Raw genomic sequence first — 14,270 nt, 5'->3', positions numbered from 1 at the left:
CACAGTGATCTGTAAGATACTAAATCTCTTGTCTGGTTCTATCTGATTACATGTGAAACAGAATATTCTTTTTTTTTAGTAAAATATACCAGTTCCTCCATTGTTTACTCTAGAAATAATGTATTAATCATCACTTAGAACTACCTATGAGTTATCCACAGTCTGCAAGACGTCTCTTGACCAGGGGTTGGCCAGGTACAGCCCCTGGGCCAAATCTAGCCCACACTAATTTTTGTGTGGCCCAAAGCTGAGAATGGTTTTTACATGTTTTAAAAGGTTGGAGAATATCAAAAGTATAATATGTTATGTCCCGAAAAGTATATGAACTTCAAATTTTCGTATCTATAAATAAAATCATATTAGAACACAGCCACACAAATTTTTTTTATATTTTTTTTAACGTTTATTTATTTTTGAGACAGAGAGAGACAGAGCATGAACAGGGGAGGGTCAGAGAGAGGGAGACACAGAATCCGAAACAGGCTCCAGGCTCCAAGCTGTCAGCACAGAGCCTGATGTGGGGCTCGAACTCACGGACCGCGAGATCGTGACCTGAGCCGAAGTCTGACGCTCAACCAACTGAGCCACCCAGGCGCCCCCACAGCCACACAAATTTGATTACATATTTCCTGTGGCTGCTTTCATAGGATAGTTGAGTAGTTTTAATAGAGACTGCACAGCCTACAAAACCTAAAATATTTACTCTTTAGTCCGTTAAGAAAGAAATTGCTAACCCCTGATCTTCACCAATGGTCTTCAAATCTTTTGATCATACATACCTATCAGTTAAAAAGCAGGGGGGTTACACCTATTTGATGTGTGCATTTCCATGTAAAAGTATATGTGTATATATCTCTACATATATTTTTCAACTAGATTGAAAAATGCATTTATTATTGCATTTGTTATTTTCATGAACTGTTCTATTAGAAAATATATACAAAATTAATTTTTTAATTATATTTTGTGAAGAGAAATGAAAATCTTAGTAGTTTCTTTTTTATCTTGATGGATCATTGTGTGTTCCTCTAGAGACTGTTTTGGAAACCCTTACTAAAGACTTTCATTACTTTCAAAAGTATCTGAGTTAAGAACGTGCATATTTTTTATCTAAAATGCAAGATTTCTTATTCATGTTGAATCTTGGCCAAATCTAGTCATGGCTTTTCATTTAGGTATGTAATCTGCACACATTTTAGAAGTTCCTGAAATATGTCTGGATGACCAGTGTCAGCTGGCATTATATTTGTTAAAAGTAGGCAGTCAGATATGAAAGAAGTAAAGCAGTAGAAGAAGAACATGCTACATTTTGACCAAACTACTTTCAGAGACGTTTTCTACTTTTTAGTGGGTTTGACCAATAAGGCAATGACCACCTTGAGCTTAAATTGATACCATGCTATATCAGTTACAGTCATGATCTGGAATTACAGAACCTCTGAGTTAGAAGGACTGCAGATGACATTTAGTTCATCTTCTGTTATCAACTTTGATGAATTCAGACGAGCAAGAGAAAGATAGAAGTTCGGAGGAGGGAGAGAGAAAGAAGGAAAGAGCTGCACCAAACGAAATCCAGCTCCAAAAACTGAAGTAATGACATAAGTTGGTTGTTTGAACTGAATTAGTCATTAATAGACCTGATGTCAAGAACTTGGCTAGATTTGCTACAGTCTCCCCCCAATCTACTGAGGAAATGATTTTTGTAAGCATTCCTAAAATCCCAGATCCCTTCATGTGAGTGGAAAGAGGCCCTCTTGCCAGTCCCTGGGTTCAGAGCTGAACAACATCCTTCTAGAAACCCAAATTCCTACAGGCAAGCTCATACAAATGCGTGGGCTGTGATGTGGAGACCTCTGGTTCTTCCTCAGTATTACGTCAACATGAGGTCGCTTTTCATTCAGCGTTTGCCTTAAGGACAAGGTTACAACATCTGTGGGGATTCTCAGATTTATTTTTTATTTTAAATTCCTCAAGATACAGATAAATATTTTGCAAGATGTTTCCAAAGTAATTTCTTTCGGCCCAGTCATTGCTCTTTGCTGACCGCTATTCTCACTCCTCTCACCCCATCTTTGTTTCATGAATTACTGCAGATGAATTTGCTACACTCTGTGGAAGTCAAAGGCCAGGCTTCGTCATTGACATTTACACCGGCTTACCTGTTGGTGAGTTATGATGCCATTGTTGGAATTTTCTGTGTTTGCCTTTGTGTTTGAAAACAGGAATACACACCCTTATTTTTCTCAGGTTGTTTTTTTTTTTTTTTTCTTAGAAGGAAAAACTAGTGAAACAATGCCATTTAGTTTTATTGAAACACTGATTCTTACTTTGAAACAAACCGCAAACACCCCGTGTCGCTCCACCTAATTGGCGGCAGCATTCGTTGCTCATGATTAAGGGGACTGGAAAGCTTTTCACAAAATTACAATCAAGCTTAGTTAAACCAACCCTAGGCATCAACAAAGGGAGAGATTCTGGGAGTAGGGCCAGTTGACGTTTGCTTTGACTATAATTCCTAATCTTTCCTTCTGACTATGACATGAGTTTAATATGACTTTTCATACCAATCTTTATGTGTGGGTTGTACACATAAAGCACTCTGGGGGTTCCGTTTTATCTCACATGGATTCTCCTCAGGTTATCTGCTTTGGGAATTTCAGATGTGCAATAAAAAAAAAAAAAAGAGGCCACTCCTCTCGGAGGCCCCATCTGGTAACTGGAGCAGAGACCACTGCAGTGCTCGAGATGCTTGTGCAAGATTCCGAAGTCTTGCACAGCATTCGGCCAATGGAGGCAATGCCTTTGTGGTTTAAAAGAAAATAACATAAAAATAGATGGAAAGCTATTGCATTCTCAGAGTTTTTCCCCAGTGTGATTTATATGCATCCTCAGATGCCCGTCTTAAGTCCGAGCAGTTGTGTCTAGTAGCAAACATCACCACTCGCTTTGTTCCACCTTCTTCCTCATAAGTAAACTGAAATCCACATCAGCCTTTCCAATGACCTTGTTTAAGAAAACAAGGGTCTGGTCCAGCAATCAGCCTGGTTCTCTTAGTGCCAAATCCATATGGCTCAACAGTCTAGTCAACGTCCAAAGAAACTTCATGGTTTGGAAAGAAAAACTGCTAAATGACATTGGCATGAAACACCTGGCCCTCGCTGCTTTGTTTTTCCCCTTCCCAAAACAGATCTTTTCATCTCCCTAGAATCTCCGATCCAAAGATAAGTGGTCTTTAATAATAATGACTCTCCACGGACAGACCAGGCATGTCCCCCAGCAAGGCCTGCCCTCCGAGGTTGGCAGCAGGCAAAAGACTGGAAACAGCACCAACGTCGTCTACTAGTTGAGCTGGAGACATCTCAGACATCATCCAGTTCAAACACACTGCTTTACAGTTGAGGGGACAGGGGCCCAGAGAGGGGAAGGGACTCGGCCGAGGTCACCTAGCTAATTAATAACAGAGCTGGGACCCAAATCCAGTCCTGACTCACAGCTTGCTTTGCCTCGAGCTCTTGAAAGCTGGAAATGTGATAGTTAGCAATATACTTAATGTTACCAAATTCCACCATGACAAAATATTTAGATGACTGAGAAACTTTGTTTTATTTGAGCTTTATACTCTCCTTCTGAAAGGTCTTAAGATTGTTGGCATATAGAACCCATTCGTATGGGGTTAAAACTATAGCAAGTTTATTAATCTTGTCTTAAAATATAAACTTCTCCAAGTTGAAGTTCAAATGAAATCCAGACAGGAAAAGAAAATACAATTTTTAATATATCCTTTTGCTATTTTATGCCTAACAATGGCTAGAAATTTGACCCAGTCTATTATTGTTAAACTTGATAATACATCACTTATATTTAAAATAAATGAACGTGGACATAATGTCTCAAATTTTAAATAATAAAAGAATGTCGTCTGAATTATCTTTTTGTTTGCTGATCATTCACTGTTGTGATGTTACTTTGCATAGCCTTTTAAGAACATGAATGGCAAATATGTGAAAAATCCAAAAACATAATCACCTGCATTCAAAATAGCAATATACCCTAAGTTGTTTTTTTCCATTAAAGAGATTATTTTTCCTTTGAACAAAATCAAACCCTTTAGAAAAGGATCTAAAATAAACCTGTGGTCTGTCAAACTTCTTCAAAGCAGGTTGGCTTTAGAGTATGATTATTCTGAAATCGCGGTGTCTCTTGTAAGCTCCACAACTGTGGCCCTTCTTACGACTTAGGCAAACAGAGCCCTTGCAGAGGCTCCTGACTATCGTATGTAAACGGAAGTGTCTCAACGGCGAGGTAACACAAACCTAGTGGGTTGGAAAGGCCAAAGCTTTACATCCCTTCCCAGCTTCTGAAGCACTTTGTGAAATTCCAAGCAGTGGCGGAAGGGCCCTCCAGGATAACAAGTAATTTGATTGTGGTTTTGTGAAGATTGTTGACTGTGACGTGCAAAAGCCCGAGGGAGGTAGGATAGCCTGTTAGCGGATTCCTCGTGTCAAATCCTGACTCTGCCTCTTATTAGCTTTGTGGTCTTTGGCAAGTTCCTTCTGCTGGTTTGGCCTCAGTTCCATCATCTGCATAGTGACAGTTGCCACAGTACCTGGAGACCATCTCGTAGAGTGGCTGTAATGATTCAGTGAGTAAATCCAGGTTGAATGTTGAGAAATATGCCAGGTACATAGCAAGTGAGACACTACTAACACTCTTACTGTTATTATCCTAGAAGACACTGAATGGTTGGGAGTTGAGAGCAGGTCAGAAAGAGATTGGACCACCAAGCTGGTGAGGAGGTGAGACCTGCCCACAAGGCCACCTCACCAGCTGGCCAGCCCTGCTCTCACAGCCTGCATTGTGGCTCTGCTGTCACTCCTGCTTGGATCCTGTTTTAATGCTCACCGGTCCCAACTTCCAGATACTGGTTCTTAATTTACCAAATTTTAATTGGTGCTTAACATTGATCAGACGGCATGGTAGGGGCTGGTGACACAGTGGAGTTGTAGCCAGCCCCAGCCCCTGGCCTTAGGAAACCACAGTCTGTGGCTATAGCCCTTCTCGGTGCTGGCCCCCACAGTCAGCATGGGCCTAGCTCACAGCCCCAGACCTAATGTACCTCCTTTTCAAAACCATGTGAAAGAGCAAGGGGATGTTGAAGGGGAATCTGAAAGATCAGAGCTGGCTATGACCATAAGCTCCTCTGTTCTTCACCAGCCTCCTTTCCCATTCTGGCCAAACACCACCACACACTTTGGGTAGAGTGGCCGTTTATTCTCAGCTGTCACTTTATTCTATTCACCCAGTGCGTAGTGCCCAGGGGATACCAAAATGGCGCCTACCTGGTTTGTTTCAGAACAAAACCAAAAAGATACTAAATCCAGATAGACACATGAGTGTCTGAAAGCAGTTTAGTTATTTCAATTTGATATCAACTGATGTCCCCCCTTTCCACTGTCACCACCCCAACACACACATACCCACCAACACACCCACACACCCACACACCCATGCACTTTCTCTTTTTTCATTGTGGACCTTATGTAGAACATGGAGTTAGAAGCTGCCGACTCTCAGTGCCGTGCTGTCACTCATGTGTGGCTGCTCTGTTTTCAGATATTGATGAATGCCGGGAGATCCCAGGGGTCTGTGAAAACGGAGTGTGTATCAACATGGTTGGCAGCTTCAGATGTGAATGTCCAGTGGGCTTTTTCTATAATGACAAGTTGTTGGTTTGTGAAGGTAAGTGATGTCACTATATCATGTCCAGGAATGAGCCAACTGACAAGCTACTTACGCACACACACTTGGCCAATTTCACAACATTGGAATTTCAGCAATCCATCAAGCTCTAGCAATAGTGTAGGGCACCATGTGGAACATCATTTTTTCATGGAAAAACTTCCCTAAGTCCCCGTGGAAAAAGCAGGACGTGCACTCCCCAGCCCCATCCTATACACAATATATTAGATTTCCCAGCTGATATAAGAACCCTTGAGTTCCTGGGTGTGTCGCATAGATTGCTTTTGTTTCTCATTGCTTAAAAGTGAGCAGGAGTGGTGGGCGGTCATCTTTACTTGAATCTCAAAATTAGTGTTCCCTTCCAAACGGAGCCTGTGCTACTCCCAAGTGAAAACAAGGTTAATGCAAATATTCCAAATGCATGAGAGAATTCCAAATGGCAAGAACAGCAAATTTGATTTTATATGAAGAATGTTGGCATGTGTGCAAGTGGTACTTTTTTCATTTTCACATTACCTCCCCTTGCCATGTGCATGTACTGTGATGCCGTGCATTCCTCACAACACTTCATATTCCCCTACATCTGGGGAAGATAGTGTACTTTCACATTTTAGTAAAAGGGACATGGCTGGTTATTAAATATACCATGTGCCCTAGGGTAGCTGGAACAATTGTCTATTTAATACTTAAACTTGGGGCCTCTTGCAGAATTTTTGTTCTTGTCAGAAAGGGTTATTACCCCTTAGAGCATGTATGAGAGCACATATGTCAATATTTTAATGTTAAAAAACCTTTTTTTCCCATAGACTAGGGACAACTTACAGACCATGAGTAAAGTTATGGCCCTAAGCACATGCTTGTTAAATTCTCTTCACCAGGCTTTTAGCTACTATGGCCAGGTGGGCACATGTTACTGCCTCCCGGAGAGGGGTAAATGGGGTGATAGCCGTTCAGAACCTTCCTTAGGAAATAGTCATCTCAGACCTTGGCACTAGCCCCTGTGCTTTGGAAGGCCATCAAGGATAAGGTGTTCCGGAGAGGAAGCATGATGCAGGAGAAAAGAAAGGAGCCCACAGCAGAGGAGCTGATGATGGTAAAGTAGCCTGCCTTCCTCATAGCCAGTCTTCCCCCTTTCATAAATGGCTAGGATGCCTGCCACCTTCTTGGGGCCTCTCTTGTCCTCTTCTATTCAGAGATCCCAAACCCTTAGGCATGGTCACCCATGATGGCCAAGTTAACCCAGACCTTACTGTCCATATGAGATTGAAAGCCTACAGCTGTACCAATGTAAAACACTTTGCTGTCAGGGTAGTACTCAGTGGATATTGAGATTACAAAGCACTCCAACTTTTGGTGTCCGTCTCACAGAATATCCATTCTCAGGGTGAATGTTTATTCTGGGGTCAGCTGCTTCCCAGCACACTCTTAGCTCTCAGAATCAGAAAATGAAGGTTGATTTAATACATGCCTCCATAACCCTGAAATTGGAATGGATTCCAGAAGTATTTAGGGAATACTCATGCATCTGTTCTCCCCAAATATGCATATAATCCGATGCTCGGCATCTGATGCCTCACAGAAATGCCTGTCTGTGATGCCATTTGGCTTTTCCAATGATTGGCTACCTTCTAGCTTTCTGTACCCTCTTAAGGACCAGGGCAGACCTGCTGGGAGAGTGGTGCTGGTCTTGGTTCCATTGGAACCCAAGGCAGGCATACTTCTGCCCTGTATCTGTTACCCAGAGAGGCACACGCCACCCCACCCCACATTAGGCAGAAACTCCCACTGACTGACAGTAAGTGCTGAGATTTTCCTGCCACACAAGCATACACCTGTGAGGCACAGGTTGATGTATTTGCCGCCCCCTTGTGGGAACTTCTTGGGCTGAGTCCACTTTTTTGTAAAACCCTAATACTGGTGCTAAGAGCCAGCTCCCATCTGTGTTCCAGGCTATTCCCTTTATTGGACTTAACCTGAGTTAGATTGTTTCATAGGAGCAGGGGCAGGGAACATGTATTTTGCCCCAAGGCATATCCTGGACTATGGAGAACTTTCATAATGTCATGAATTTGAACTATATTAGCTACCTGATTAAAAAAAAAAAAGGCAAACAACCCCCCTGAGTATAGTCAAAGCTCTGAAGCACAGAGTATCCATTTATTCTTTTCTTTGATAGTGAGAGTTGGGTTGTTGTCAGTAGTTTTATGTGCAGCCTCTCATATTAAGTTTCCTTGATTTGACTGCCATGTGGCAGTAATTTAAGCCGGAGCCCCTACAGCCCTGAAGTGCAAGGCACTGCCTGTGAATCAGGAGCACCAGTATCACTTGCAGGCTTATTGGAAATGCAGAATCTCCAGCCATTCTCCAGACATGCTGAATCAGAATCTGCTTTTCAACAAGATCCCAAGTGATCCCTATGTATACGAAGGCGAAGCAACCCGATGAATCGTGAAACCCTGGGGCTTTGAGCAAATGCAACATTTTCTAGGATATTCAGTTTATACTCTGCCAAGCGCTGGTCCTAGCAGCTGAGTGTATGACTTTTCTTTTATACACAAGCATCATTAGAATCCACATGTGGTCATAAACCAAGTACTTGCATTTACAAAAAATATCAAAAACGTGGAAAAATGAGAAAAGAAGTCTTAAAAGTCTTCCACTATCTGTTCCATGGAACTGATCAAAATAAGAAAATAGAAATCTATTTTAAGTGAGAGCCTTTGTTGACTTGCCCCACATTCTGTCCTCCTTCTAATTAAATTCTCTTCTGCTTGGAGATATTGACGAGTGTCAGAACGGCCCTGTGTGCCAGCGCAATGCCGAGTGCATCAACACCGCGGGCAGCTACCGCTGTGACTGCAAGCCAGGCTACCGCTTCACCTCCACAGGGCAGTGCAACGGTAAGTGACTCCCCACTGGCCGGGTGGGCCTGCCAGCGCGCCATCTCCAGCAGGCTTCAGACATCTGGATTTTTTTGAGAAGGTTAACTTGAAGAACACCTGAGTTATGGTTTACACTGCTGAGTTCTAGTCACGAGGCCAGCAAAAGAGGAAAACTGTTGAAATTTCTAAACCCTTAGAGATGTGATGTTTCCAAAACGAGACATATATCATGTGCATACATAGATTTCAGATTGGCTCATCTGCTGCCCTGCTCTAAACACCCCCTCCCTCAAATACACACACACACACATGCACACAGTCCCCTAACCAGTCCTCAGGGACAGATATTTGTTTTTTTCCTTTCACATGATCCCCCTTGGGGTGGGAGGTTGCCACCATTCCAGCCACACACCCCAATTCTATAGCAAACCTCTTCTGAGCTGAGTTAGATTAACCTGCATGAACAAAAAGAACCAACAGCACCACTTATCCTCCTAAACATCTTACAGAACTGAGGGCAGCAAACATTAACAGCCTTTTATTAGCCATAAGTCACCTACAGTAAAATGAGAAACTGTCCCCTAGAGGTTAGGTTATTTCATGGCTTACTTTTGTCAAGGATGCGGTAAAAGTAAGAAGGATGAGCATGTTAGCACATATGGGTGGTCAAGTTTTAAGTATCTGACGGCATCTTCTAGCCAATGGCACCAAAATTAAAACACCAGTGTTCCAGCCCAGAAGCAAAATTATACCTCAGAATCATTTTCATGTGAGTGAGTAATTGTAAATTGTTGTATATTTAGCATGAAGGTCAGGAAGAATGTGTTGTTTTGCTGTGGTTCATTTCCCAAGGAGTTTCCTGGATATTTTATGCATTTGTGAATGAAACAACACAAGGGAACATGGTCAAATTTTCCTTGGATTTCCTTGCCTACCAGCGATTAAGTGGTAGGAAGTGCACCGCTCTCTGTAGGGTATTTTGCATTGTTTTATTAGACCTTGGTGGGAAGAGGGTGTAATAGCAGAACAAAAACTCACTTTGAGAATCAAGGCTTGTTTTGTTGGGTTTAAAGGAACATGTGCAAGTGTTTAGCATTTTGTCAACAAAGCGGTTGTTACCCATGTATTAAAAAAATAGGACAGGAAAAATGGGGACGTCTCTGATATGAGTCACAATACCCTAGTGTAACTTGGCATTTATAGCATTTCCCTGCATTTTGCTCTTAATTTATATTTCTTTGAAACTGGGCAAAATAATTCCAATCAAAATAAAGAACTGCTGATAATACAGAAGGTGTCGTTTCACACCATTTCACGCTCAGGCAAGAAGTGGGACAAGCTATTTATACATCAAGACAGGGCGTCCAACCATGGCCTGCTAGGGCTTAAGCCCTGCCATATTTTCTTGTAGAACATTAGCACAAATAAAACTCATCCAGCGCTAACCAATGATAAGTGCTATGAATGAGTGTCATTTGTAGCCAAGCTCACTTTTCCTCACTCATTGGAATCCTCAGAAGGGAACGTACTTGAGTTTTGCAATTATTCAGCCTCTAGGGTTGAAGACTTCACTCAGGAATCATCTTCATTTATATCTTTTAAAATCTTTTAAAATGTCTTTTAACAGTTTGCTCCTTTTTAAGTCTGTTTTCTCCAATGGGAATAATCATAACTTACTAGGTTAACAAGCTTTCTAGATAGGCGAGCAATAGTTCCTAAGCTACGGGTATCCCAGTTTCTCCATTAAGATGATATATTCAAGCTCACTTAAGACTTTTAAATTGTATGGTGATTCATCAGCTGTAATGTTCTATAATTGGAAGGAGGTAGTCGTAACAATGGCAGCCTGAGCACAGGAAATAGATGGGATATCTTCTCTTCTGGTATGAGCACAACTGCTCTGTGTGGCAAAAAGTGTCCATTTCCGGTTGCTGTCTTCTCAGTAGGCAAGACAGGCCAACAGCAAGTTTGCATTATTTAACTGGAAGCAGGGTGTCACTGTGCTCTACAGAATCTATACTCTAATTGGCATTCTGGCTGTTTGCTCTCTTTTATGACAGTAGGACAACCAGGATGATACAGGGCTCTTCAGATGACCTGTGCCCTAAACACAGAATTTTGAGAGCTTTAAAAATTAGAGACCTAAGTAGGCATGTAATCACGTCATTTGTAGATTCATATAATAAATTCTGCCCCCTTCCCCCCCTCCCCACCCCAGATCATCAGATTTCAGGAGGGCAACAAAGATTCAGTTGATGAGAAATATAATTCAGGGCTTAAAGACTGGTAGAAGCAAGATGACAGGGCATTCCCTTGAATGAATATGAATAAAAAGAAACATCATTAAGATTGTCAAGTGCTAAAAGGAGCCATGTGTAGACATGAAGACTTGGTTAAGATGGAACAAAAAGTTATAGGAGTAAGACAAAACAATGAACTGAAACCTAAACAAAGGACAGTGTGGGTTGTCCATCAAGAAAACCTATCTTAGCAATGGGATTTGTTTGACTTTGATATATATTTCCAAGGGAAGCTATGAAGGGTCCATGACTTGAGACACCAAATCTTGACTAGACAAAATACTTAATTCATTCCACGGTCTGTGATACTGCGTGGGCAAATTATCAAACAGAGTATCTCCCGGCTTGGTTTCTTCTTCCCTATTCTACTTCTAATTTTTCTCATCTTTCAGAACATTTTTTTTCATCGCCTCATGTATTGTTAACATACTCTGAATGTGCCCAGTAAAAGAGCATTAGTTTTAACTGATTTTGATGTTAAAAAAAAAAAAAAAAAAAAAAAAAAAAATATATATATATATATATATATATATATATATATATATATATATATAATGCCAGTATCTGTTTTACTGGCTTGGTTTAGAGCTAGGATTAATCCTGAGCGTGATATCTAGAAGTAAGTTACTTAATGCAGTTTTGTCCCCTAACTCTACCTAAGATACTTACGATGCTTTTTATCTACAGATCGCAATGAATGCCAAGAAATCCCCAACATATGCAGCCATGGACAGTGTATTGACACAGTTGGAAGTTTTTATTGCCTTTGCCACACTGGTTTTAAAACAAATGCTGATCAAACCATGTGTTTGGGTGAGTACGTGATTATCATTTTATTTTTAACTTCTATCCTATCGAAAAATTCATTTGCATCTGAATATATATATAAAAATTGATACTAAACCTTCAGTATTAATTTTGCCATTTATAAAATGAAAACACAAGTAGGTGTGTAGCATTAACATCCTTTGGTATTTAATCTTTGGCAATCTGAACACAATAAACCTCTTCCTTGATATTCATTTGGCTGCCAGGTCAGAAAAACTTTTGACTAAAGGAAAAACAGAAATATATTAAGACAAAAATACTTTTTATTAATGTTAATAGCCTCTTATTTTATTAAGTCTATGGGTTTGCCTTATTGGAATAGAGTGCAGCTTTTGAGTGTTTGAATATGAGTATTTTTTGAGAAGGATCCATGGTTTGTACCATATCCTCAGAGGCAAATTTGTAGATCCTATAAAGGCAAAAAAAAAAAAAGACCCCATATTTTTCTAGGGGAAAAGAGCTCAAGATTTTAAATAAATCTCTTCCCCCTTGCTTTCAGTGCTGAGTCAGGATGCTGATTTAGAATAAATTCCAAGTATTAATCAATCACTTTCTCTCTTTTCCTTCCTTTTTATACTTTAAAGCAATATCCATTAAGGATGATTCATGAACATGAATCAGTTTCACAACTGAAAAAAGAAGAATCAATAGAGTAATGTTTAAAGAGCTTACCTTTCACTGTAATTGGGTTCATCCATTAGGGAACATTCTTACAAAGTCTTGTCTTCTTCAGAGCAGATGACAAGTTTTATATTAAAGGAGTGTAATCAGCCCTGCTCGTCCCTGGAAAGCTAATCCCTGCATAACAGTGACACCTGCATCTGATTTATCTGGAACCCTCTACCGAAGAACCTGCCCTACAGAAAAATGTCGCTAGTTTGGCTAAAAATGAATCAAAGCGGCAGCCCTTGATTGCTGGCAGGGTGACTCATGTGGATGCAGTCTTCAACCACAGACACACACATATTGGATCACTTTGGGGTCAGCAATAGCTTTCTGGTTTAGGATCACCGATAACTTATCTTCATGTCCAAAATTTGAAAGGAAAGGAAATTGTAACTCTAAACACTGCCTTTGGCTAACCTGAAGTGTTGTCTTCCAGTTGCAGAGCCTCCTCCCCTTTGCCCTCGCCCCCCTCCTTCTGCCTCACTCCTGCAATACGAGCAATATCAACTCTCTTTTGTTTTGATTCTTTATTTCCTCCTTAATATAATGTACACCTGCTCTATAAGAAAGACATCAGCTGTTGTGGCACAATGCTCAGACATAAAAGATGCCCAAACAGCTTTACAGAATAGTCAAAGAGAAAAGTCACAGACCAATAAAAAGACAAATAATAACACAAGAACGTATCAGAAGAGGTATCACATTGGGATACTTTAGAAGAGTGAGTTTAGGCACCAGTAGTGGGAGTGATCATAGGTCTTTAGGAGTGGACTGGGAAGAAGGAAAAGGTGTCTAAAATATCAGGTGAGTTAGAAAGCTCATTTATTTTGTTGCTGATTTCAGGGTAATGTCAGGTGACTCACTGCTTTTTGGTAAACTAGAGTGAGAACCTTAAAGGCTGAAGTTTGCCAAAGGTGGCAGCAAATCAAGACCCAGATGCGCTCAGAATTTTCCATTTCCAAGTGAAAATATTTGAGAAAAGTGGCAAGGGTGGAGAATTCTAGAAGTAAATAGAGTAAAATAGTTCTTGTCCAGTTCTCATGTCCTTAGCTTGCCTCCTTTCACATGCCAGCCCAGGAGACGGTTTATTCCCAAGGTTTAGGTCCTCGGCTCTTGCTGGTTGCTCATGGGGAGCGGCCACTGCTGGATCCAATACCAACATCAAGAAGTTCTTAGCCTACACCTGATGCGTTGTGAACCTCACCATGCCCTTTAATCCCAGGCAACCACTCACCTCTTCTGTTAACGACCACGTTTCTCTACGGCCTTTGTTCCTACTAGACATAAATGAGTGTGAGCGAGACGCCTGTGGGAATGGAACTTGCCGCAACACGATCGGTTCCTTCAACTGCCGCTGCAACCATGGTTTCAGCCTCTCCCACAACAACGACTGTATAGGTGTGTATGCAAATCAGCGCCTCACGTAGGAAGTGCGTTTAATATATGCTCTTCGTAATTAGCAGCCTCTCCAGGGAGCGATTTTGTTTTCTGAAATATATGCCCTCTTATGTGGCAACAATTCGTTAAAGGATTTGTCAAAATAAGGTGCTAATTAAATGTCAACTAGAGTAATGACTGCCATGACTTTTATGTAAGTGCTCATCAGCAGCTATAATTTTATATACACTGTGCTGTGAATTAAATACATTTTTAAATGAATTGATTACATCTTAAAACACATAAAAGTGATACTTTGTATAGAAATTACATAATTCAGGAATAACATGGACCCATTTGTCTCAATGTTGCACTATAGACTCTCTTAAAATAAGTCAGTTATTGGGGGGGGCACGCCTGGCTGGCTCAGTCAGAAGAGCCTGAGAATCTTGATGGTGGGGTTGTGAGTTCCAGCCTC

General features: G+C 40.9%; 1 protein-coding gene across 2 annotated transcripts in view; it reads left to right on the top strand.

Moving 5' to 3' along the window:
• Positions 1-14,270, top strand: part of FBN1 (fibrillin 1) — a 234,571-nt gene that overhangs the window by 186,343 nt on the left and 33,958 nt on the right. For both annotated transcript variants that reach the window (XM_086710629.1, XM_025918911.2), the window contains 5 exons: positions 2,094-2,165; positions 5,614-5,739; positions 8,517-8,639; positions 11,609-11,734; positions 13,697-13,813. In XM_086710629.1, coding sequence (XP_086566755.1) covers positions 2,094-2,165; positions 5,614-5,739; positions 8,517-8,639; positions 11,609-11,734; positions 13,697-13,813 — 564 coding nt within the window. The remainder of the gene's footprint in view (positions 1-2,093; positions 2,166-5,613; positions 5,740-8,516; positions 8,640-11,608; positions 11,735-13,696; positions 13,814-14,270) is intronic.

Source organism: Puma concolor, chromosome B3 (assembly GCF_028749965.1).
Source record: "Puma concolor isolate L17-30 chromosome B3, mPumCon1.1.hap2, whole genome shotgun sequence".
Lineage (NCBI taxonomy): Eukaryota > Metazoa > Chordata > Mammalia > Carnivora > Felidae > Puma > Puma concolor.
The sequence above is the reverse complement of the archived record's forward strand: the minus strand, read 5'-3'. Positions and strand labels throughout refer to the sequence as shown.